The 24,345-nt window shown below is 41.6% G+C and overlaps 1 protein-coding gene across 1 annotated transcript in view; it reads left to right on the forward strand.

The window, feature by feature from the left end:
* GALNT2 (polypeptide N-acetylgalactosaminyltransferase 2) overlaps window positions 1–23,602 on the forward strand; it is a 483,612-nt gene extending 460,010 nt beyond the window's left edge. The window contains 2 exon segments of the mRNA XM_030196432.1: window positions 15,783–15,902; window positions 20,772–23,602. Of these exon segments, the coding sequence (XP_030052292.1) occupies window positions 15,783–15,902; window positions 20,772–20,924 (273 nt within the window). The 3' untranslated portion in view covers window positions 20,925–23,602.
* Window positions 23,603–24,345: the final 743 nt, after the last annotated feature.

Consider the following 24,345-nt stretch of genomic DNA (forward strand, 5'->3'; position numbering starts at 1 on the left):
GCGGGTGGAAAGAGGAGGATCCGAGCGGATATCGGCACCCATTTCACTAGAGGAGATAATGTGGGCAATAACAGATATGGCAAATGGAAAAGCCCCGGGACCAGATGGATTTCCCACTAGGTTTTACAAGGTGTATAGCAAACATCTGGCCCCAGTCCTACTGAAAGTGTTTAATGATTTATCAGAGTCGCAGGAATTACCCTATACATGGAGATTAGCAGCAATAACTTTAATATTGAAGCCAGGGAAAAACCCCCGGCTTTGTAGCTCCTACAGGCCAATCTCGCTTTTGAATGTGGATTACAAGCTATTTACAAAGATATTGGCCTGCAGACTACAAAAACAGATTCCGGGTATAGTCCATGAGGATCAAGCGGGATTTATAGCGGGGCGACAGACGTTTGACAATACCAGATGTCTGATGCACATTATCCAACAGGTGAGAGACGACCAGACCCCAGCAGTATTGTTATCAATCGATGCAGAAAAAGCATTTGATAGAGTGGACTGGTCGTTTCTGTTCCAAGTATTGCAATGGGTAGGGATAGAGGGGAAGTTTCTGAGCTGGTTAAAGTTACTATATCAAGGTCCACTAGCAACCTTAAAAATTAATGGGTCTTATACAAGAACATTTAAGCTCCAGCGTGGAACCAGACAAGGATGTGCGATATCTCCACTTCTTTTCGCTTTGTCACTGGAGCCGCTAGCCTGCATGCTTAGGAAGGATGGGGAGGTAAAGGGAGTGGTGAGAGGATGGAGAGAACACAAACTTATGCTGTTTGCCGATGATATATTGCTCACAATTGTGAAACCAGAAACTTCTATAAAGAGGGTAATAGAGCACCTCACGCAATATGGGAAATTATCAGGGTTTAAGCCGAACTTGGAAAAATCCACCTTTTTGAATCTCACAGTGCCCCCCAAAGAATTAGAGGTTCTTAGGACTGAATTCCCCTTTGTGTGGGCGAAAAAGACTATTAAATATTTGGGCATACAGATAACCTCACAACTAGAGGGACTATATGCAGCTAATTTCCCCAAAAAAGCGGAAGAACTTTTTCAGGAATTAGACAGATGGGAAGGACTCAATATATCTTGGCAGGGGCGCATACATGCTATCAAAATGATGTTGCTACCGAAGTTGCTATACTTATTTATGGCAATCCCGGTCCCAATACCTGAAAGCTTTTTTACAAAGCTGAATCGCAAAATGTTTGCATATATCTGGAGGAAACGCCCACCACGAGTAAGGAGAACTATGATGTTTCAAACATGGAAGAGAGGAGGTATGGGAGTCCCTAACTTCTACCTATATTACCAAGCAGCCCAGATTCGGGTCTTGGCAGAGTGGTCACCTGGGGCATCTAAGAAATGGCTTCATTGGGAAAGAGCATGGTTGGGCAGGCGAGAAATAGAAGATATTTTATGGGTACCAAAAGAGGAACTAGTGCCCACAATAAAAGCAATGCCTATGGGGCTGAGACATCCTTTGTGGACATGGTATCAATTGAGGAGACGTCTGTTTCCGGAAAGAGTGTATTATCGGCAGACAGCAATACGTTGGGCAAAAGGGTTTTCACTGGGGAGATCGGAGAAGATTTTTGACAAATGGGCCCAAGCAGGGTTGCGCACATTAGGGCAAACATGGAAAGATGGAGAAATGATTGGTTTTGCAGAACTTCAGGGGGAATATGGTCTGATAGAGAGAGATCTTACCTATTATTGCAATCTGCGTAACTTCCTTAAGAAGAAAGCGCAGGACGAATTAGACCTAGCTGAAACAGATCTAGAACATGCGATCATTAGAGGAGGAGGCAAAGGAGGGATAACACGTATATACCTGGCTCTGCTGGGACAGACTGATCCTCAGGTACTATACCAGAAAAGATGGGAAGAGATATTGCAGAATACATACCCCACAATGGTGTGGAAAAGTAATTATAAATATTTACTTAAGTCATCCATAGCACAAACGGTGAATGAAAATGGTTTTAAGATGTTTTATGGGTGGTATTACACACCAGACCGACTGCAAAAGATGTTCCCGGAAGCATCAGGTCAATGTTGGCGGGAATGTGGCCATAGAGGCACATTCCTACATATTTGGTGGTCCTGTGAGAAAATAAAAGAATACTGGAAAGAGTTACTGCAGCTGGTTGATACAGTTATACAAAGACAATGCCCATGGAGGGCAGAACACTGCCTTCTACATTTTAAACCAGCTGGGATATCTGGATGGCAACACAGACTGGCGACTCAATATTTTGTGGCAGCAAGGCTTGGACTAGCCCGGGCATGGAAGCAGCTGCAACCACCAACATTGCAAATAGCAACTGGAAGAGTTGAATACTTATACCAAATGTCAAAGCTGACAGCCATGCGAAGAGGCTCCATGCGGATTTTCAACAAAATATGGACACTTTATGAACAGTATAAAGAACAATCAAACACACCACTGGGATAGGGAGGGAGGGGAGGGAAAGTTAAAGTTAGAATTAAACAAGCTTGATGTAGAAAAAATGTTGATGAACAGCCGATTGTTGGCTATTTTGTATTTGAGCAATCTTTAATAAAAAAATATATTATAAAAAAAAAAAAAAAAAAAGATTGATGATGCCCCATTAAGTATTGCTTCCTTTTTGTTTATTTATTTATTTGTTACATTTGTACCCCACATTTTCCCACCTATTTGCAGGCTCAGTGTGGCTTATAGTACCATGAGGCGTTAGTCGCCTCCGGTGATGAAACAAATGCAAAGTGATGTAATTATCAAAGAGGTTCATGTGTTACAAACACATTAGGAGAATTATAGAGAAGAAGGGTTATAAAGTGTTCATTATGGCTTTGGTTTCGTTGTGTTGCTGGGTTCAGGCACCTAAGTTGGATCAGTAGGGTATGCCTTTTCAAACAGGTTGGTCTTTAGTGATTTCTGGAAGCTAAGGTGGTTGTACATTGTTTTTATGGCTTTCGGTAGTGCATTCCACAGTTGCATGCTTATATAGGAGAAGCTGGATCCGTAAATTGATTTGTACTTGACTCCTTTGCAGCTAGGGTAGTGAAGATTTAAGTATGTTCGTGATGGTCCAATTATGTTTCTGGTTGGTAGGTCTATAAGTTTGGTCATATATCCCGGGGCTTCGCCATAGATAATTTTGTGGACTAGGGTGCAGACTTTGAAAGTTATACGTTCCTTGATTGGGAGCCAATGCAGTTTTTCTCGGAGGGGTTTGGCGCTTTCGAATCATGATTTTCCAAATATAAGCCTGGCTGCTGTGTTTTGAGCGGTCTGTAGTTTCTTTATGAGTTGCTCTTTGCGTCCTGCATAAATTCCATTGCAGTAGTCTGCATGGCTTAGTACCATTGATTGTATTAGGTTACGGAATGTTGCCCTCAGGAAGAATGGTTTCACGTGTTTGAGTTTCCACCTTGAGTGGAACATTTTCTTAATTATGGAGTTAACTTGGCTCTCGAGTATAAGGTTCCGGTCGACTATGACACCGAGGATTTTCAGGCTATCTGAAATAGGGAGGGGTGTGGTCTGGGGTGACTAAGTTTGTGGGTATGTTCATGTTATATTGGGATGAAAGGATGAGGGAGTGTGTTTTTTCTGTATTGCGTTTTAGTTGGAATGCATTTGCCCATGAGTTCATGGTGTCCAAGCCAAGGTTGATCTCGTTGGTGATTTCTGTCAGATCATGTTTGAAGGGGATGTAAATTGTAACGTTGTCTGCATAGATGAATAGGTTGAGGCCCTGGATGGATAAAGACTTGGCTAATGGGGTCATCATCAGGTTGAAAAGGATCGGTGATAGTGGTGACCCTTGAGGTACTTCTCAGTCTGCTTTCCACGGTGATTTCACTTGGTATGTTCTGGTGGTTAGGAAACCCTTGATCCAACTAAGTATGTTTCCACTGATCCCGAAGTAGTCTAGGATTCTTAGTAGTATGTTATGGTTTACCATGTCAAATGCACTGGACATGTCGAATTGGAAGAGAAGTATGCTTTTGCCTGTTGCTATTTCCTGCTTGAATTTGGCCAGGAGGGTGGTTAGCACTGTTTCGGTGCTGTGGTGGGAGCGAAATCCTGATTGTGATTCATGTAGTATTGAGAATTTGTGTATGTTATCGGTGCTACTGGGCGGTAGTTGGTGAGTTCATTTGTGTTTTTCTTGGTATCTTTTGGTATGGGGGTGAGTAGGATGTTGCCATTTTCCATAGGGAAGAGACCTTGTTGAAGCATGAAGTTTAGTTGGGATGTGAGATCTGTTGTGAATCGATCGGGGGCGAATTTTATAAGGTAGATAGGGCACGTGTCCAGTTTGCAGTGAGTGTTGGAGGCTTTCCTAAGCACATGGGCAATAGTTTCGGTGGTGAGGAGAGTGAATTTTGACCAGGTTCGGTCCGCTGGGTATTCTCCTGAGGTTGGGTCTAGGCCATTAATGAAGTTTTCGATATCGGCTGTGTTCTGAGGATTGTGATTGTATCAACCAGCGCAGCAATTGAGATCAGTGGATAAATTGCTGTTGGATGTTCCATCGTTTTGTCAAGTCCATTTTGAAGACTCTGGAACAAGAATTTTCTTAGTGGCAGGTGAAGAAATAGGAACACGGTTATGGATCAAGGGATGTTGTTCAAGGTGAAGGCTGACCAAACTAGCAGACAAAGACTGCAGCTAGAATAGTATGTGCACAGGAGTTCATGGAACAGAACATGAGGTAATATATAAAGTAGCAGGGAGTTTTTGGCTGAAGAACATAAGAGAAAAAGTTGATAAGTGAAAAGAATGAACTAATGTTTTATGAAAAGGCTTTTGTGTAGAAACAGTATATAAGCAGCAGCCTGATTAGTGAATGTTTGAGACAGTCTCAGCCAATACTTTTGTATAAGCAGCAGGGCCGTGCCAAGGGTCTGTGGCGCCCCCCTGCAGGAGATCAGTTGCCCCCCCCCCCCCCGCAGACGAACAGTTGGCACCCCCCTTCCCTTTGTGAAAATGATCGCTGCCCTCCCGCTCCCATGTCCCAACTGCCCGCCCTCTTCTCCCCCCCCCCAAGATCCCTTTTAAATTTACCTCCGTCCAGCAGCGAAGGCGCGCCACAGCATCAGTGAAGGAGGCGGCGCTCCCAACGTCTCTACTAGTCTTCCCCCTTCGCTCAATGTCCCGCCTTCTTCTGACGTCATTTCCTTGACGTCAGAAGAAGGCGGAACTCTGAGCGAAGGGGGAAGACTAGTAGAGACGTCGGGAGCGCCGCCTCCTTCACTGACGCTGTGGCGCGCCTTCGCTGCCGGACGAAGGTAAATTTAAAAGGGATCTTGGGGGGGAGAAAAGGGCGGGCAGTTGGGACGCGGGAGGGCGAGGTAAGCATGGTGCGGCGGGGCGCCCCCCAGAGGACGGTGCCCTCCTGCCGTGCTTACCTTGCTTACCGTGTTGGCACGGCCCTGATAAGCAGAACTGTACTCCTATGAGAAAATTTATTTTGATTCTGTATACTCTAAATTGCTTTTCTCATACGTTACATGGCACGTGGCCTGTTCTTTTATCATTCCAATCTTTTACCGGGATATATGTATGATTATTGGGGTGGTGGTAAAAAGACCAAATTCTTAATTACACAGGGCCCGGCTAGTGGAATTCACTTTCATGTGATCTAAGGTTGATTTCCTCAATTCTACCTTTTTGCAGATGTTTGAAAGCTTTCCTATTTCAACAGGTCTATCCTAATAAAAGTTTTACTTTGGCATGTTATTACTAAGGTACCCATAGAAGTGTGGAATGTATTGAGGCAAGTCTTGTATGTTGTTGCTGCCTTTGTTGTTTTAATTTCATTTTATTTATTATTTTTGTAATCATTTTTTGTGTGTAGACCAACTATACATGTTATTTGTAACCCACTTAGACTATGTAGATAATGCTAGGCAAGTTTTGGAGTACACAAAAGCTTTTTGACCTGGTATAAATCTCCTTTGAATTTCTGATATAATATTTGCACATCACTTCCAGTATCTCACTGGACAGGAGGGCACTACTGAGAACTGCTGGGCTGTATTCAATCCATGTGGCAACCTGGGGTTGCTCCAGCAGCAGGACTGTTATGGTACTCCTAAAAGTCTTGAAATAAAGGCATTTCACACCAGGTGTGATTGACTAAGAAATAGTCTGTGGGTGTGTAATTTGGATGGTAACAAGTTGACAGGAGAGTAAAGACATGCTTTCTGTTAGTGATAAACTGTGGATCAAAATATGCTAGCATTTTTAGTGCATGCTAATGCTAGAGACACCCATATATTCCTATGGATGTCTCTAGCATTAGCACATGCTCTTTTTTTTCACGCGCTAAAAACACTAGCGCACCTTAGTAAACAGGGCCCTCAGTGTTGAAACATCAATTTTTAAAAAATATGGAGGAAAAGTCCTCAAAAAGCATGTGGTACTCTATGATTTTTCATAGAAAACATAGTATCCACCAGACACAAAAATCATCATCAGCCAAAAAATCTCTAATTTTTAATCATGTTTCCATTACATTCAAAATTGCATATAATTAACTTTTCAGTTTTCATGTTTAACTTCCTTCCATAACTGCCTTGGATGAATCTCTTCATAAAGGTGGTTAATAAATCCCAATAAATAAAAATATAGACAAAAAAATACACACACTTATCTTTTAACTCCCAGCGTGTCCCGTTTCACTCAAATCTTTTTCAGGGGAATAGATGTCCTATCGTGTCATCTGCAATACAAGAAAACATAGTGAAAAAATTTTCATACACTTGTATCAGATGGCAGCATTCTTGGAAAAACTTACATAGTATTTGCAGCATTCTTGCTTCCAAACAAATATTACAAAATGGCGCCAGCTTTTAGCTGAAACTTCAAGTGGCAATCATCCAATCAAGTGGAAGTATGTCAGCAAATAACGGAAAGCGCGGGAAATCTATCTAAATGCGTTATTACAAAAATGATGCTTAGAACAAAAAAGGTGCTCAAGGTGGAAAAGCTAACGCTGCCAGAAATAACAACAAAAAAAAGTCCAGTATACAAAAATCTTTCATTGAGAAAAAAGCTGCCCATTCTAGCATCGTATTCAAACCAATAGGTTCCATCGAATTTAGACAAAAGATCCAGCACTCTTCATGTTGTAGCAGGTGGCGATCACGGTAACCGCCCCAAATATTACTATTGATCTGCTCAATAACAAAGCACCAAAACTGAATATATAGGTGTGCTTCGTGGCCATACAGTGTGCCACTAGCGGAGCTCCCTCTAATACGGACTTGCAATCTTCTGGATGTTTTTCCCACATAAAATCTACGTAAGCTGATTTACAGTCCATCCTTGATCTTAATTTGTAACTCTTCTCATCGACAGGGTTGACAAATTCTGTGCGTTACCTAGTGACATCGCAAGTGTTGCAGCTACCACATTTAACATGTCCTTTATCCACCACAATGAACTTCAACCCCCTACTGGGTAGATTTGCTGAACTCAGCAATTCCTTCAAATTGCATCCCCTTGAAAAAGCAATCCGAAGCTGATGATGTTGAAACAATGGGTGTGTTTGGATGATGTCACAATTTTTCTTAATGATTTTTGCCACCTCTTCCCCTCCCTTTGTGTATTTCAATACAAAGGTTTCCATCAAGCCATCACACATTCCTGATTTATCGGAATCCAACAGAAGTAAGTCTCTGTCATTATATTTAGCTCTGGTATAAGCTTTCTTGATCACTTTGACTGGATATTCTCGTTTGACCAAAACATCCCCCAACGTCTTAGCCTCCGAAATCTGAGAAATTGAGAATATTTTCTATTTTGTAAACCGCAGTATGCCTTTTTGTTAAGGCCAAAGCAGTGTATAAAGTTTTAATAAATAAATATGGCAAACTGTCTTTAAGAACATGAGGATGGCAACTTCGATATTGTAGTAGGGTATTACGATCAGTAGACATCTTAAAAACCTTTGTGTAGAAATGCCCCTCCTTGCCATATGAATGCTAGAACTTGAACTCTCAAAAGTAAACTGTATGGCTGGATTGCAGTTATTGAGCTATACCACAGAATCAGTGTTTTTTTGTCATCTCTCCAGATCATGAATACGTTCTCAATAAATCGTCGGCACATAAAAATCAGATCTTGAAAAAGGGAATCTTGTAGTCACTCTCCAAGTCTGACATAAATTTGCGATAGTGGGAACAAATATGACTCCCATCGCCACTCCTGATGTTTGAAGAAATAACATATCCTGAAAAAGGAAATAATTCTCCTGCAATACTAACGTGGCTAATTCTAATAGAAACTCTGAAGGTACTTCCATCAGTTCCAGTCTTTTTTCCAGGGCATCCCACACCACCCTCAGAGCTTGTGCTTGCAGTATTGACGTATACAAAGATTTTGTATCTAGAATAACCATCAAAATATCAGTTACAGTCAACATATCCATCTCATTCAAGAGGGTCAAAAGTGCTTAGTATCGCGCAAATAAGAAAATGCTGATGGTACCAAGGGTCTCAAAAAATGGTTACTCTGGATTTAAAATCTTTGTAAACAACAATATTGCAAGCACAAGCTCTGAGGGTGGTGTGTTTTTGGCCAAACAGCACCTTGGGCTATCCAGTGGTTCAGGCAACCTGGTCCCCCTCAAATGAAAGAAAGGCAGTTCAGCCACAATAAGGAGTTTCTGAGAGCTCTTACAGCTACCCCAATTCAAGGAAGTATATTCAACCTCTCACTTCCCCTCCCCTCTCAAAAAAGCAAATTGATTGCCTTTGGCAGGCAGTCACTTGCCTCACCTTTCCCTCCTGACTATTTTGCCAAGGCCTCCTGCCTGAACTACTGTTTCCAATCTGAAAGAACCTCTTCCTATTCTAAGCCTCTGCTTTTTATTACTTCTTTGATTCCCAAAGCATCACCTGTTGGAATGTGTTTCAACACCCGCCTCTTCCTCCAGTCATATGTAAGTTCTCCGATAAAGGAAATATGGTCATTTTATAAGGAACTTTACACAGAGGCCGATGTACTAAGTAGTACAATAGAGCCATGTGCATTTCCTAAAACATGCATAAAACTTCATTTTTTTTCTGATGCAAATCATGTGCACAAACAGGCAAGCATGCTGGTTGCCATGGAAATGTGTTGATAGGCATGCATTAGCAGCAAAAGAAATATTTTGCACAGAGAGTATATTGGCACTTGGAGGAGTGTTTTAGGTGCATACATAGCCCCTAATTCTATGTAACACTCAATTCAGTGCAGACTTTCCATACTATGGTGGCAGTTACATGCCAAAATGGGGTGTCAGTGGTAACTGCACTTGTGCGCTATTCTGTAACATGATGTCATAAGTGCTCTAGTATGTAACTATAAAGGGGGGGGCATTCATGTGGGAGGAGCATAGGGGGCATAGGCAGGTCCTGGATGTTCTGACTATTCCAGCATGCACTTTGCATATAAAAGTGCTGCATTTAATCATGAATATTTACACTTGCTATAGAGCTTAAATTTAGGTGCACACTGCCCACTTCTATAGTGGTTTTGGCACGCAAAGTTGCCATTATAGAATACTAGTTTAGCGCTCTGCTTTTTTAACTCATAGTTCCATATATAGAATTGCCCCCTAGATGTGTTTATTTCTCTTGATACACTGCATATCACAAAATTTCTATGTGGTTTACAATCAATAAAAAGAAAGTAATAGTGGGAAAAGAAATTACAATAAAACAGACCAGAATTTCAGTAATAGAATAAGGGAAAGATCATCTGACATGAGATACTCCAGGGGCTGTGGGAGATTTATATTCCTTCCAAAGGAAAAACAACCTGTTGCTTATGGCATTGAACATAGGCTGTTTGCCAAAACCTGTCCTAAAATATTGTGTATTAACTCTTGTTTAAAATTCTAAAAAAAGAAAGTATTCTAATCAATTTTAAGGGCTGACATTATTACACTGATTGCATATCATCTGATTCAAAGTGGATCAAATTATGGGAAGGAATTACCATCAAATTTTGCTGCAATAAACAAAATGCACTGGGTGGTATATAATGAATGATGGATTTCCTGAGTAGAAAATCTCATGTATTAATGTAAAGATTTTGAAGGGGATGCTGTAACATACTGGCAGCCGGTATTGGTCTTTCAGTAGATGACTGACATGATCTGTTCTTTTAACCTCAAAAGATTAACAGTAGATCTGGTGAGCTGTAGGAGTAAACAAAAATGGAGCTTCCTCCCCCATCATAGTGCTTCATAACACTTCAAGCACTTTTAGATAATGCCTAAGCCACCCAAATCGAAGAGCCCAATGACATCAAAAGAGCTTTACACAGCAAAATACTCCCAGATGGATAAGGATGTGCTGGACCGCTCTTGGGTCAGCAATGGGAAGTGAGGGGGAAGAGGTCTCTAGTGTGGCTGATGCAGGGCTACAATTAGCACTTTTTAAAAAAATGACAATTTGAGATGAAGATCGTGCAGATGGTCAGCAAATTTGAAGAGAAATTCAAAGCATTAGTTGTGAGAATTGCAGAAGCTGAGGGCTGTATTAGTAATGTAGAGGATCAGCAAGGATAAGATCATACAATAATCCAGCATCTGCAGAAATATTTTGAGCTGGTTAGAGAGAAACTGAAGGACCAGGAGATGGTGCTAGCATAAGATTATTTGGACTACCTGAAAGAGCAGAAGGAGCATACGTGAGGAGCCATGTGAAAAAGGTTTTTGCTCACCTGCTTCCCTGAATCCTCACTTGGATTCCAGGGCTCTGTCCTTTCCTGGTTCTCTTCCTACCTCTCCCTCCGCACCTTCAGTGTTCACTCTGGTGGATCCTCTTCTACTTCTATCCCTCTGCCTGTCGGCGTACCTCAGGGTTCTGTTCTTGGTCCCCTCCTCTTTTCTATCTACACTTCTTCCCTTGGTTCATTAATCTCATCCCATGGCTTTTTCTACCATCTCTATGCTGATGACTCCCAAATCTACCTTTCTACCCCTGATATCTCACCTTGCATCCAAACCAAAGTTTCAGCGTGATTGTCTGACATTGCTGTCTGGATGTCACAACGCCACCTGAAATTAAACATGACCAAAACCGAGCTTCTCATTTTTCCCCCCAAACCCACCTCCCCACTCCCCCCATTTTCTATTTCTGTTGATGGCTCTCTCATTCTCCCTGTCACCTCAGCTCGAAACCTTGGGGTCATCTTTGACTCTTCTCTCTCCTTCTCTGCGCATATCCAGCAGATCGCCAAGACCTGTCATTTCTTTCTTTACAACATCCGTAAAATCCGCCCCTTTCTTTCCGAGCACTCTACCAAAACCCTCATCCACACCCTTGTCACCTCTCGTTTAGACTACTGCAATCTGCTTCTTGCTGGCCTCCCACTTAGTCACTTCTCCCCTCTCCAATTGGTTCAAAACTCTGCTACCCGTCTCGTCTTCCGCCAGGGTTGCTTTACTCATACTACCCCTCTCCTCAAGTCGCTTCACTGGCTCCCTATCCGTTTTCGCATCCTGTTCAAACTTCTTCTACTAACCTATAAATGTACTCACTCTGCTGCTTCCCAGTATCTCTCCACACTCGTCCTTCCCTACACCCCTTCCCGTGCACTCTGCTCCATGGATAAATCCTTCTTATCTGTTCCCTTCTCCACTACTGCCAACTCCAGACTTCGCGCCTTCTGTCTCGCTGCACCCTACGCCTGGAATAAACTTCCTGAGCCCTACGTCTTGCCCCATCCTTGGCCACCTTTAAATCTAGACTGAAAGCCCACCTCTTTAACATTGCTTTTGACTCGTAACCACTTGTAACCACTCACCTCCACCTACCCTCCTCTCCTCCTTCCTGTACACATTAATTGATTTGATTTGCTTACTTTATTTTTTGTCTGTTAGATTGTAAGCTCTTTGAGCAGGGACTGTCTTCTATGTTTGTGCAGCGCTGCGTACGCCTTGTAGCGCTATAGAAATGCTAAATAGTAGTAGTAATCCCCTTTGGAACCTAAATTTAGAGGAGTGTGGTAGCCGTGTTAGTCCACTCATAAGATTATCAATAGAAATCAAACAAAATAAAACATGGAAAAGAAAATAAGATGATACCTTTTTTATTGGACATAACTTAATACATTTCTTGATTAGCTTTCGAAGGTTGCCCTTCTTCGTCAGATCGGAAATAAGCAAATTTGAAATAGAGAGGGCCTACAGGTACCTGTGGCCTGGACCCGATCAAAACATTTCACTGAGAACCATCATGGTCAAACTGTTGTGATACGAACGAAGAAACTGAGTATGTTCTTAGGAAATCATACAGAATGGGGCTTGAGCACAAGATTCAGGTCTATCCAGATTGGAGTATGTAAACCATAAGAAAGCATAAATAACTGATCCTATATTGGGACACTCTGCAGAAAAAGGGATACAAGGAAGCAACAGAATTAGAAATTCCTATTGTCCTCCAAAGCTACAAAACAGTTATCAAAGAGCCTAAGATGGCACTAGAGGACTCGTATGCTAGCACTAAAATGGTGCAAAAATGACTATGTTAAGTGGGGATCAGTGCTTTAGACAGAGAGTCCAGATCAGCTCCAATGACACCTGTGAGAGTGAGAGCTCTATGAGCAGTTCAGAGGATCCCCTCACTTTTCTATCGCAACAGTGCCCATACGACAGCAAGTCTTTCACAAGAGGAGGCCCAGTCAGGACCAGAGGAGGGACAGATATCTAAGGACAGTGAGGTAGAAGAGGCCACAGCTTTTAAGTGATTAGTGAAGTAAAAGCTCAGTAATCAAGTTGGCCCTGTGGACTTGGAGGGGATGTACATGGTCTTCTTGAGTCTGAGCACAACTATTCTCAGAATACGAGAATATAAGGAGTGAGGCTGGTTTAACACTTAACTGTGGCATCACCCAGTCTACAGCAGCAGCTCAAAAATGCAGATTAATGAATAGTGGACTCAGAACTCTGAAGGAAGTCTGCAGATTAGGGAGGATGAGAGGCAATTGGGGGAGGCACAGTAGAATGATGGTATGATTGGGGGGAAAAGAAGATGGATGTGAGAGTGCAGTTGCTTGTTACTGTTATGTTTCGATGGTGTGAGCTTTGGGAGGGTAATATTGTGGAGTTTTATGGGCAGAAAATAGGGAGGGTTTCTTGAAGAGATTAGACCAAGGGTGGACAACCATGGTTCTTGAGGGCCATGATCCAGTTAGATTTTCAAGATTTCCACAACTAATATGCATGAGATTGATTTGCATATACTGCCTCCATTGTATGCAAATAGATCTCAAGACTAGGATGAGCAGCATAAAATCTGTTTTACTCTTCAGATCTTGCCAGGTACTTGTGACCTGGATTGGCCACAGTGGGAAATGGGATACTGGGCTTGATAGATCTTTGACCTGTCCCAGTATAGCAATTCATATTCATTAAGGAAATCTTGAAAACCCAACTGGGTTGTGGCCCTCAAGGACTGTGGTTACCTACCCTGGACCTATGGGGGAGAGAGATATATAGTTTTTGGTAGGATTGTACTGAAAATGTTATTGAACCTGGGAGGAGTCAACAGGCCCATAAAAAGGAGCTATAAACTATAAAAGAATATTAAAATATTTGAGAGACCAGAAGGCTGATACAGTTCTATTGTAGGAAACCCATTTGAGTGAAAAAGATCTCATAGCTCATAATGCAAGTGTTGGCCCTACAGAAGCTCAAGATGAAGCACTTAAGTGCTTTATAAGCTGCCTGGCAAATGAGGGAGAATTTGAAAACCAGGACTGGGAGGTGGCACAGTAGCACTGCTGGAGGTAAGTACACTGTGTGCCACGCTCACTTCCTCCCATTTCCCACACTATAAAATATTTTACATGCCTCACGGAAAGGGTGGAGAGCTAGAGACTGTTCCGTACTCCCTCCACTGTACCCCTGTCAACATCCTCCCTGCAAAGCTTGGACACATCCCCTTTACTTCATCCTCTCCCTCCCCATTCTTCCTAGCAGACCCACCTCTGATGCTTGATCTCCCCGACAGCCCTTACAACGTCCCTGCAGACCCACCTTGGATGAGTGATCTCCCCAACAGTCCTTACACCATCCTGTAGACCCCCTCGGACACTTGATCTCCCCTGCATCACTCCTTACACCTTCCCTGGAGGTTCACTTTCCACGCATAATCTCCCCAACAGCCCTTATACCATCTCTTCAGACCCACCTCGGACACCTGACCTCCCCTGCACCCCCCCTCCTTACACCTTCCCTGGAGATCCATCTCAAAAGCCCTTCTCAGATCAAGGCAGCCACATATCTCACCCAGCACCCTTCTACTTGGTGCCGTATATAAACACAGACACTCACTGTACCACCACCCCACTTTGACACACCCCTACTGTTGTAGGTACCCAACCAAACCCACCAAAACCCTGGCCTGATACATACTTCTGTTACTGATGGCCATCTGTACACAGTGCCCCAGGCACCCATCAATTTTCACCTAGACTTTCCTCCCCCACCCCCTGACTGGAGCTTTAAAGAGTACTTCCACCCTCACTACTCCCCCCTACTGTGGGAGAGATGGTGCTTATAGGGAGCTATCTTTTTTTTTTCACCTGGGTTCTCTTCCATCCTAGTTTTGTTTTATTTATTTGGATTTATTTACTGCCTTTTTGAAAGAACTCAAGGCGGTGTACAGTAATAATGAATCAAACAGAAGCAATAGACGATTACAGCAGTAAAAATATTCAAATAACAATACAGAATATGGCATAGTACACTACTTACAATGTCAATACAATACATAATAGAATATTTTAATAGCGTAGGGTATAAGTAAAGATGGAACATATAGATAGGTAAGAGAGTAAGAAGAGTTAGAGGTGACTAATTTAAAGAAAGTTACACATAAGGTCAAAGAGATGATTAAATGTTATCTCAGCTAGGGTAGGAGTGGATAAACATGTCCTGCTGCTGTATGTGCAGCCTGTGTCACTCCTTGTGTATATGTGTGAGAATCAGAAGTTAGTTACTTCTTCCATTAAAGGCCTGGTTGAAGAGCCAAGTTTTCACCTGCTTCCTGAAGTAGAGATATAGCACTGCTTGTGCACTAAATTCCTTTGTACATGGAACAGCTATAATAGAGCAAACAATTGTGCTTATAGTCTTCAAGACACCTCCTGCACTTTATTAGATCACCCTCCCACGATAATTTGGGAAGGTTGATAGAAATGATTGGACTGTGTGAGAACTTTGAATTAAATACACAGGGCAAGTGACTTGGAAGCTGGGATAAAAGATCAGTCATTAATTCCCCTGTTAGGATTATTGATCTGTATGCGGAGACTCGTAATCTTAATGCTCCAAAAAGCTGTTCTTCAGCAGTCCTAATACTATATCTCCCTCTGAAGAATAGTATTAGGACTGCTTTGTATTATGAAATTCTTGGATTCCTCCAACAGAGAACAAACATATTGCGTTTAACTTTTTGAAATATTGGACACATTTTGCTTTACCACTATTTTTTTTTAACTATGCTGCATGTTCGTTTAAGCAGGCTTCTTTGCATTTCTCATTTGCAAAGAAAATCTTTCTTTGTAATACAGCTGCTTGTTCCATGGTTGTTTCTGTAAATGACTCCACTGGATGTAACAGCTACTAGGGTTTGATGGTTTTACTTAAAGAAGCAAAAATTGATGATTTTTTTCATCTGTTTGTTGTACTTAGGTTGGTTAATTCTGTAAAGTAATGTGATCTAACAAAAAAAACTACATTGTTTCTCTTCCTTTTTGTTCCACTTTGTTTCAGGAGTGGGCCTTAACGAAGGACAAGTCAGTGAAACACATGGATTTGTGCCTTACAGTTGTGGAAAGATCTCCTTCTTCAGTGCTAAAACTGCAAGGCTGCAGAGAAAATGACAGCAGACAGGTATGAGGGGAAAAAGCGTAGAAAAGGGCAACAGAAGTGATTTTAGAAAAGTGTGCAACTGCACTCTTACAAAGAAAGACTTAACAGGTTAGGGCACTTCAGATTGGAAAAGCAACAACAAAGGAAATCAGCAGTAGGATCTGGGGCTTGATGAACCATTGGTCTGACCTAGCATGAAACTTCTTAAGTTGTTATATAACTGTTCTCTGGAATTAGCAACCACCACCTGTTACGATGTGTCGAGTTCTTCAGAGAGTGAACTTGTAAAGTGTTTTCTGTGTGTAACGCAATTCTAGCTTCCTAAAGGGGGTCAACATCTTTGTTCAAGTCGGGCAGGAAAGAGAGGATGGAGGAAGAAATCCTCCATGCTAATCAGCCCTTTCACTTACATGTGGGATGTTGGGCCTGTTAAACATTTTACTACCTGCTTTGAACTGCTATTCATTTTTTTTTTATGATCCTTGACTGGACCTACAGAATGGCAAACCACACTAATTAATCAGAACAGGAGGTGATCTCCCTATTAACACGATAAAAATATAAACAATGGGGAGATCTCAAATATATAGCATCAGAATGTCTGAATTTAATACAGAGGAAAGGCCTCGAGAAGCCCCAAGCATACTAATGAAGCTTTAAGGGGCTGGACTTCTTCATCATAGGCCTAGAAAACCTCTGTCTACATGATGTTCTCAATTTAATACTTTCACTTGGTATAGCAAAGTTAACACCGGATTTTTACTTAACTTGATCAGGTGTCTCATCATGCGGGTTCTTCATATACCACGACCAACGATGCCCGCCGTTTCGTGGACCTGCCTCAGGGTTCAGTGGTCCGCGTGTACTCTCCGCATCGATAGTCATTCTAGGCCTATGATGAAGAAGTCCAGCCCCTTAAAGCTTCATTAGTATGCTTGGGGCTTCTCGAGGCCTTTCCTCTGTATTAAATTCAAACATTCTGATGCTATATATTTGAGATCTTCCCATTGTTTATATATTTAAACCACACTAATTCCCATGGGCCCAATCTAAAATTGACACACCCTTTTTTTTTTTTTTTTTTACACAAAAGGAGCTATACCAAACATCATGAAGAGGTATGTTCCTTTCCTCTATTTTCTTTGACCAAGCAGATTGCTTTTACTCTTTTATTCTTCCAACGTGGACCCAGTTTAGGGATCTGATGCCATATGTCTTAATTTGCAAGTATCCAGTGATTCCTCCGATCCCCCCACCCCGTAAAGACACAGAAAATGATGGCAGACAAAGACCACATAACTCCAGTTTTCCTGTCCATATCGTCTACTATCCTTTCCTCTCCTTTAGAGATCCTATATACCTATGCCACACTTTCTTGAATTTAGATACACTCGTCTCCACCACCTCTATTGGAAGGCTATTCTGTGTATCTACCGCGCTTTCCGTAAAGAAGCGTTTCCTTCGATTACTCCTGAGTCTGTTCGCTTTCATCTTCATGCTATGCCCCTCATTCCAGAGCTTCCTTTCAATTGAAAAAGCCTTGCCTCCTTTGAATTTATGCCATGGAGGTATTTAAATGCCCTATCATATATCTCCTCTGACCAACATCCCTGGTTTGGTCGTTTCAGTGGTAGTCTTTGACTAGGGAACTATGTATCAGGGCTCCTTCCTGAACCTTGTAATCACAGATCCAAATCTGACCACTAGACATCACCATTAATTAGTGATCCTGACTTGCTCCTACTCCAGCTCCAACCCCAGGCAACTCAAGGAGCAGAAGGCCCGGTGCAGGTATTGAACCAGGGACCTTTTTGTATGACAGTGAACCACAATTACCACATGATCCACCAAGTCAGCTCCTGTCCATGTTAATCTTAACATGAACCTCAAGGCCTAGTGTATCTCACTAGTTTAATACCTACATAAAGGCCCTCCTCTTGTGGAAACTGAAGTTCAAAAGTTTATTGCCTTGACCTTATAGTCTGTATAATTAACAGAACTGTGGCAGAATATAGTATATTAATTTTCATATCAAGTACATATTGAATGGCAGGCTTGCTTTAGGATGTTATAAGTAAGATGGACATAAGTGGTCCCTGAGAAGCCGCAGGGAGAGGTTCCATACCATTATATTTTAGTTGCCTCACCTAAGCCCAGATGAGGTGTGTCAGATTTAGTCTTCGTAGACATAGAGTTAAACCATATAGCTCCTTCCGTTCATATCAGAGCAGACTGAGAAGTATTATCCATCTACGTTTTTATGTGTAAATAATACAGGAGTGAAGAATTGTGGTTGCTGTGTTTGTCCACTTCAGTGGTTCTTGGCCCAGACCTTCAGACACACCTAACCAGTCAGATTTTCAGGATACACACAATATCCATGAGAGATTGCAAACAGTGGAGGTAGTGCAAGCAAATTTATCTCCTGCATATTCATTGTAAAATATCCTGAAAAACTGGCTGGCTATGTGTGCCCTAAGGACCGGATTGAGAGTGCCTGGTTTTCTTGGATATGTAGAAATATGGGTCCACAAACAGGTTGTAGTTGGTAACCTGTTATTGGACTAATGGAATACATCTAGCACTATGTTTTGAGACTTGACTTCTCTTTCTCAGGTCACTGAGGAAACGGAGCAGTTACCCTGGGTTTAAATAGCACAGAGTCAGCTAGGTCTTAGGCTACCTGTATATGCCATTGCAGAAGGGGAGGTGTCATGAAATGCCTAGCCACCCGCCTGGGGTTACCCTGTGGCCACTTAGAGGGTCTATCCCCAGCACAGCTCAGGTCCGCCTGCACCTGCTGCTTGTGCTCTACACTAATACCCTCCTCCCACCAACTGGGTCACAATTGCCTCTGGGCAAGTCTCCCGCGCTCAAATAAATTATCCCCCGTGATTTCTAGGATACTGGAGGCCACATTCCCAGTTGTCCCACAGTTCCCAGAAAGCACTCACAGACCCAACAAACAAACCACCAGGATTCTTTATCAGTCCAGACAGGCAGAACGAACAAATAAACAATAGTGTTTATTCTCGGAACAGTGAACAAAAATGTGCTGTTGGCAAACAATAACAGGTAACTGAAATATGGATCAGTTAGAAAACTAACTAAAACATTTTGCATACTGTCTAAACATACCTGGGAAATCAGGACATATAATTGTTCACTGAGCCTTAGCAAAGAGATCTGTCTCTTTCTTCCAGACCAAGACTGAAGACAAAGTCAGTACACTGGCCCCAGGAGCTCATTTCCTTTACAATCAGAGCCCAGTGAACAAGATTTGAAAGTATACTGCTGCTTGCTTCCTGCTTGTGTTAACGAAAAAGAACATCAGTTCCCTATAACAGCTTTACAGCAAAGAAACACCACCTTCTGGCCAAATAGGAGAAATACACTTCAGGACATAATTAAATTAGGAAAATTAATTAAATTAGGAAAATATCTAATACATTTTACAGGCTTAAAACACACTGTTTCTTCACAGGAGGGTTGACAGAAGTGATGAGACTGTAAAACGTTACAATTGAAAGAGCCTATATCTGATAGTAGAAAATGTTGATTGGCTGATATCATCTGTCAATTAGTTTGGTTGGCAGTGTACTCTGTGTTCTACCTCTGATAGATGGGTGAAAAACTCAATGTCCTTATTAAGTCCTCTTATGTTTATTTCAAATGTTCTCCATACATGTGTACTTTGAAAGTTCCCTGATTGTGAGGTCATTAAGGGAGTGATCTGCCTTTAAGAAACATTTACCTAGAGACTAATATAAAAAAAAAAAAAAAGTAGATGTCCTAAATTTGGGAATCCATTTTCAGCCAAACTAGAGAACCTGCATTTTTGGCTGAAAGTTCATCTCAATTTAAGCCTGCACTTCATTTGCCTATATTTAGGAACTTAAGCTAAGTGCCTAGTATTGAAAATAAGGACTAAGCTTCCTAATGTTTTCCCTGCTTTAAAACTACACCCACCACCAGCCCTCCACTTTGTAATCCCCAAAACTTAGTCTCCTAGTCATACTGACCACCTGCATTTGCCCTGTGTATTTTCTAAGTGGCCAATTTAGGCTCATAAGGCCCGATATTCAGAACTTGGGAGGTAGCCAGGCTGCCTCCAGCGGTCAGCAGTGAGCCCATATATTTAGTTCCGGGCCGTTTCCAGTGACCAACATTTAATATCCAGGTGTATTTTGACCCTTTTAAATTTAACCAGCCAAGCTGATATTCAGCACAGGCCAATTAACTTTAAACCGTCCAAAGATATACCTGCTATTTTAGTGTCCAAATTTGGCCAGCAATGTGCTGAATATCGGTGGATAGCCTGTTATGTCGCACGATATAACCGACTAAGCGCTAACCAGCAATATTCAGCAGGAGATAACCATCTATCTCTCGCTGAATATCACAGGATAGCCGGTTAAATGCCATTTAATCTGCCAGGAGCCGTTCCTGGACGGTTAAATAGTTTTAAATATTGGGTGAATGGTTTCCAAAATTAAGCTCTTTTGTCAGTGTTATGAGCACTGATGTTTGGTGATCAGTTCTGCACTGCATTGGCTGTACTGTGATGTGTACCGTGGCGTGAGATGTTTATGAATAGGTTAGGGCAGGGGTTCTCAACCCGGTTCTTGGGACACGCCCAGCCAGTCGGGTTTCCAGGATACCCATAATGAATATGAATGAGAGAGATTTGCATGTGCTACCTCCATTGTATGCAAATCTATCTCATGCATATTCATTATGGGTATCCTGAAAACCTGACCAGCAAAGTAGGTCCCAAGGATTGGCTTAAGAACTCCTGGGTTAGGGAATGGCAAACAGGAAAATATGTCTTCAGGAAACTTGAAAATCTGAGCATTATTTTTAATTTTTACTTTATGCTTTTGTTTACAGAAATGGGAACAGATTGAAAACAACTCTAAGTTGAGACACGTGGGCAGTAATCTTTGTCTAGACAGTCGGAATGCCAAAAATGGCCTCACAGTAGAGGTCTGCAGTCCATCTCTATCACAGCAATGGAAATTCACCCTTAATCTGCAGCAGTAGGGGGCGCTCAAGGAAAAGAAACAGGCTGGTCTCGTTTGGCAGATGGGCAGACTTGCAATTGCATTACTGATATTTCTTAAACTTTCCACGGACCTATATACCTCAGTATTCCATTGTGGTCTTGAAAGTAGGAATGCTGCAGTGAATTTGGGATGCAAGGAGGAGGTGGAAGTCAGCAACAGAGGAGCAAACAGTGCATGAATTGACTTGCTGAGCATAGCTCCCATCACATCCATTTATCAAATGAATTCCAGTTCCCTCCTTGTTCCAAGGTAGCGCGTGCACAGCAGTTAGTTACCGACACAAGCAGATGGACAGATGGGAAAATGTTTCTGAACAACAGAAGAGAAATGGAAGTCCAAGTTGATGTTTTTTGTAGACAAAAAATTGCTAAAGACCATTTAAAGTGTCCATTTTGAGTAAGAATCATATGTGGTTTTCAGAAACCCAACTGCATCATTTTGAAGGTTATGTTTTTTTTGTTTAGTTCTCTCCCACGTGTATTTGGATATGGGCTCCTCTAAGGCAAAAACTTATATAAATGTCTGTTGCCAACCCCCCCCCCACACTGTTGATATCGAGTTCCATCACTCTGTAGTGCTCTGTCAAGACATGCGCACGTGATAGATGATGGACTAAAATATAGAGCCAAGCTCTGTGATGGTGCAGGGCTGTACTGTGAGTGCAGTATAGATGGCTAACACTGGATACGAACTGGCCCACTTCCAAGCATTTCCTTCTGTGGAAATCATTTCACTTTGGAGAAACGAAAGGGACAAAGAAGATGTAAGGGACAAAGAAGAAGGACTGTGCGCCTGTAAACATTGACTCAGCGCCTGGGTGACCTTTTTCCAGTATCTGCAGATCTGGGTTCCCAGCCCATGTCACAAAATGTGTTTTTGATATCTGTGTTGAAGAATGTTCTTCTGTCTTTTCCTGAGTTTTTCTTTTCCTTCAGATTTCTGTAAATAGATGAAAGGAATGCCGCTTCCCACCCACCCCACCCCCTTCCAGCAGGGTCGGTCTTGCAGGTGTCTGCTGATTGGCTGTGCATACAGACAGCCCCTTGTCCAAATCTGTTTGATGGTTATGGAGCGTTTTGTCCCTGATCTGAGATTGTCACTTGAAGAAGCTTTATGTTGCTGATAAGAACAAGAAATGTATTTCAGTGTTCACCCTTAACACAGTAACAGGTTAACAGACCTCTTAAAATTGCCTTAGTGTCCTGTTAAATTTCATGTACATACTTAAATTTGTGGGTGGGTAGTGCTGGGAGAGGTCTTCAAAAATGAATTTGTTAGCTAAGGATATGGGGTAAAATATCTTTCTATCCATACCTCTCCTCCAACCGTACCTTTTTAAAGCAGCAGTACTATTAAAAGTAGAAATTAGGTCTTTTTATACTTGCCAAATAAAATCATTAAGGTCCTCATTTGTTCTGATTATATTGCATTCCTGATGGGTGTTAATGTTAAAAAAGAATTTTGAAATCTACTTCACCACCACTAGTATTTTGACCGGAGATAAAGCAGGGACAGCCATGTCACATCCTTTCAGATCCCCATATGGACATGGCAGCGATACAATCAAACAGCAGTGCAGCATGAATCTTCAAGGAGTGGAATTTGGGCTAGCTTTTGGTGTCTGTTTTTTTTAATGGTGTGGTGGTAATTAAAGATGTCCATAGTCAAAAGAATTATGACATAAAGAAACCTAGGGGAAAAGGTCAAGACAGAAAACAATAGAACTAAAGACCAGGCAAGTACTGTTGCTAGTGAAGCAGTTTCTCTTATGACATGGCTAAACAAAAATGTCCCATTTACTCACTTTGCACTGTGCTTTCCAGGGACACACACGAGAGTTTGCGGGGCAGATTTTGGTAGGTAGAAATTCTTCTTCCTTACTGTCCTGTTTTCCCTCTCACCCTGGAAGAGCAGGTTTACAAGTTCCTTCCCCGTGGATGGAGAGGTGATTTTGAACAGATAACACGCAGTGTTCTAAAGTCAATTTTAGTGATTTCTTGTTGCAACTTACAGAATTGATTTTTACATTCTAAATATTCAAGATTTTGTAACAGATGTATTTATGACTTGAATGAATGCTTAGTTGTTTTAAAAAAGTAAACAGATTTTTTTCTTTTTAAGAAAATAAAAAAAGTGCGTAAGGATATTCTTGGCAGTGGTGCATGCCCTGTGGCTTTGATTATGGAAAATGAGAAAACTGAGACTTAGCTGAAATCAGAGAGCATGAAACTTTCTTGTGGCACCATAAGCCTCCGGTTTCCTTGTTTCCCAAAATAGTTTACAAGCTTCAGTGCTTACATCAGTGAAACTTGCCATCCAGTTTCCACCATCATTCCTCATGCATCTGTTTTTTTTCTGATTGTATTTGATATGTTTTGCAGGTCTACTTGGGGAACCTAATAATTGTCAAGGGTTTTACCATGTAGACAGAGAATGGAGAAAAATGGCCGTAGTAAATTAGGGCCTATGTTTTGTCAAATCTTTTTGAAAGCGTGTAGGCCTGGCTTCATAGCCGAGCATCTATTGTTCAGCAGTTTTAAGGTGAAATCTCACAACACATGTCTAAAACCTGAGGACACATGTATACACTTGGACTTATTTTAAGTCGGATACCACATAGGGATGCAGTAGCATCACTGTATAGGGCGATTGACAGACAAATATTTCTTCAAACCTTCAGCTATGTTTACATGATCTGGTGTGCCAAAGTTACCTGTGATGTCCTTTTTTTGTTTTGTTTTGTTTTTGTAATTCTAAAAGATAGTAATGTCAGCTCAAAATAAAAGCAAACGTTGATAGAGGGAAAATTTCAAAGAGCAACTTTTTGCAGCAAGAGCCCCGAAGCAGATGAGATGGTTATAACAGCTGCCTCTTCATAACCGTATTTCGTTCTTGAAAACAAAATTGACAGTATATGTAATGTTAGTATGTTTGAGGAAATTTCTTTTTTGTAACTTTGGTTTTTCAGCTGGACAAAAAAAAATGACGATTCTTTTCTGTACAGAGCTTGTACTTGTTAATTTTATAGATGGAAACTATCCTTGAAATTGTTTAACTTAAATAAAGAAAAGAAATACTTTATAAATAAGCTTATGCAATAGATGTTGGTTCATTTTTTATGACTTTGAACAGTGTAAATTTGGCCAATTCATTTCTGTCAGTTCCCCTCCCAGAGATGATGTGATTATCTTTTCTTTCTGTGGTCTTTTCAGAGCCTTTCAACACTAAGGTCATCAGCAGTCTCATGTACCTACCCAATTTACACACCCACTGACAAAATATGAAATTGCATGCCTTTAATAGTAGTCTGTAATCTATTACTAAAATCAGCTACTGTGCCTGAAGATGGGAGATTGACCAACATAAACATTTTCAAGGCAGGGGTGTAGCCAGACTTC

This window comes from Microcaecilia unicolor, chromosome 3 (genome assembly GCF_901765095.1).
Source record: "Microcaecilia unicolor chromosome 3, aMicUni1.1, whole genome shotgun sequence".
In the NCBI taxonomy this organism is placed as follows: Eukaryota; Metazoa; Chordata; class Amphibia; order Gymnophiona; family Siphonopidae; genus Microcaecilia; species Microcaecilia unicolor.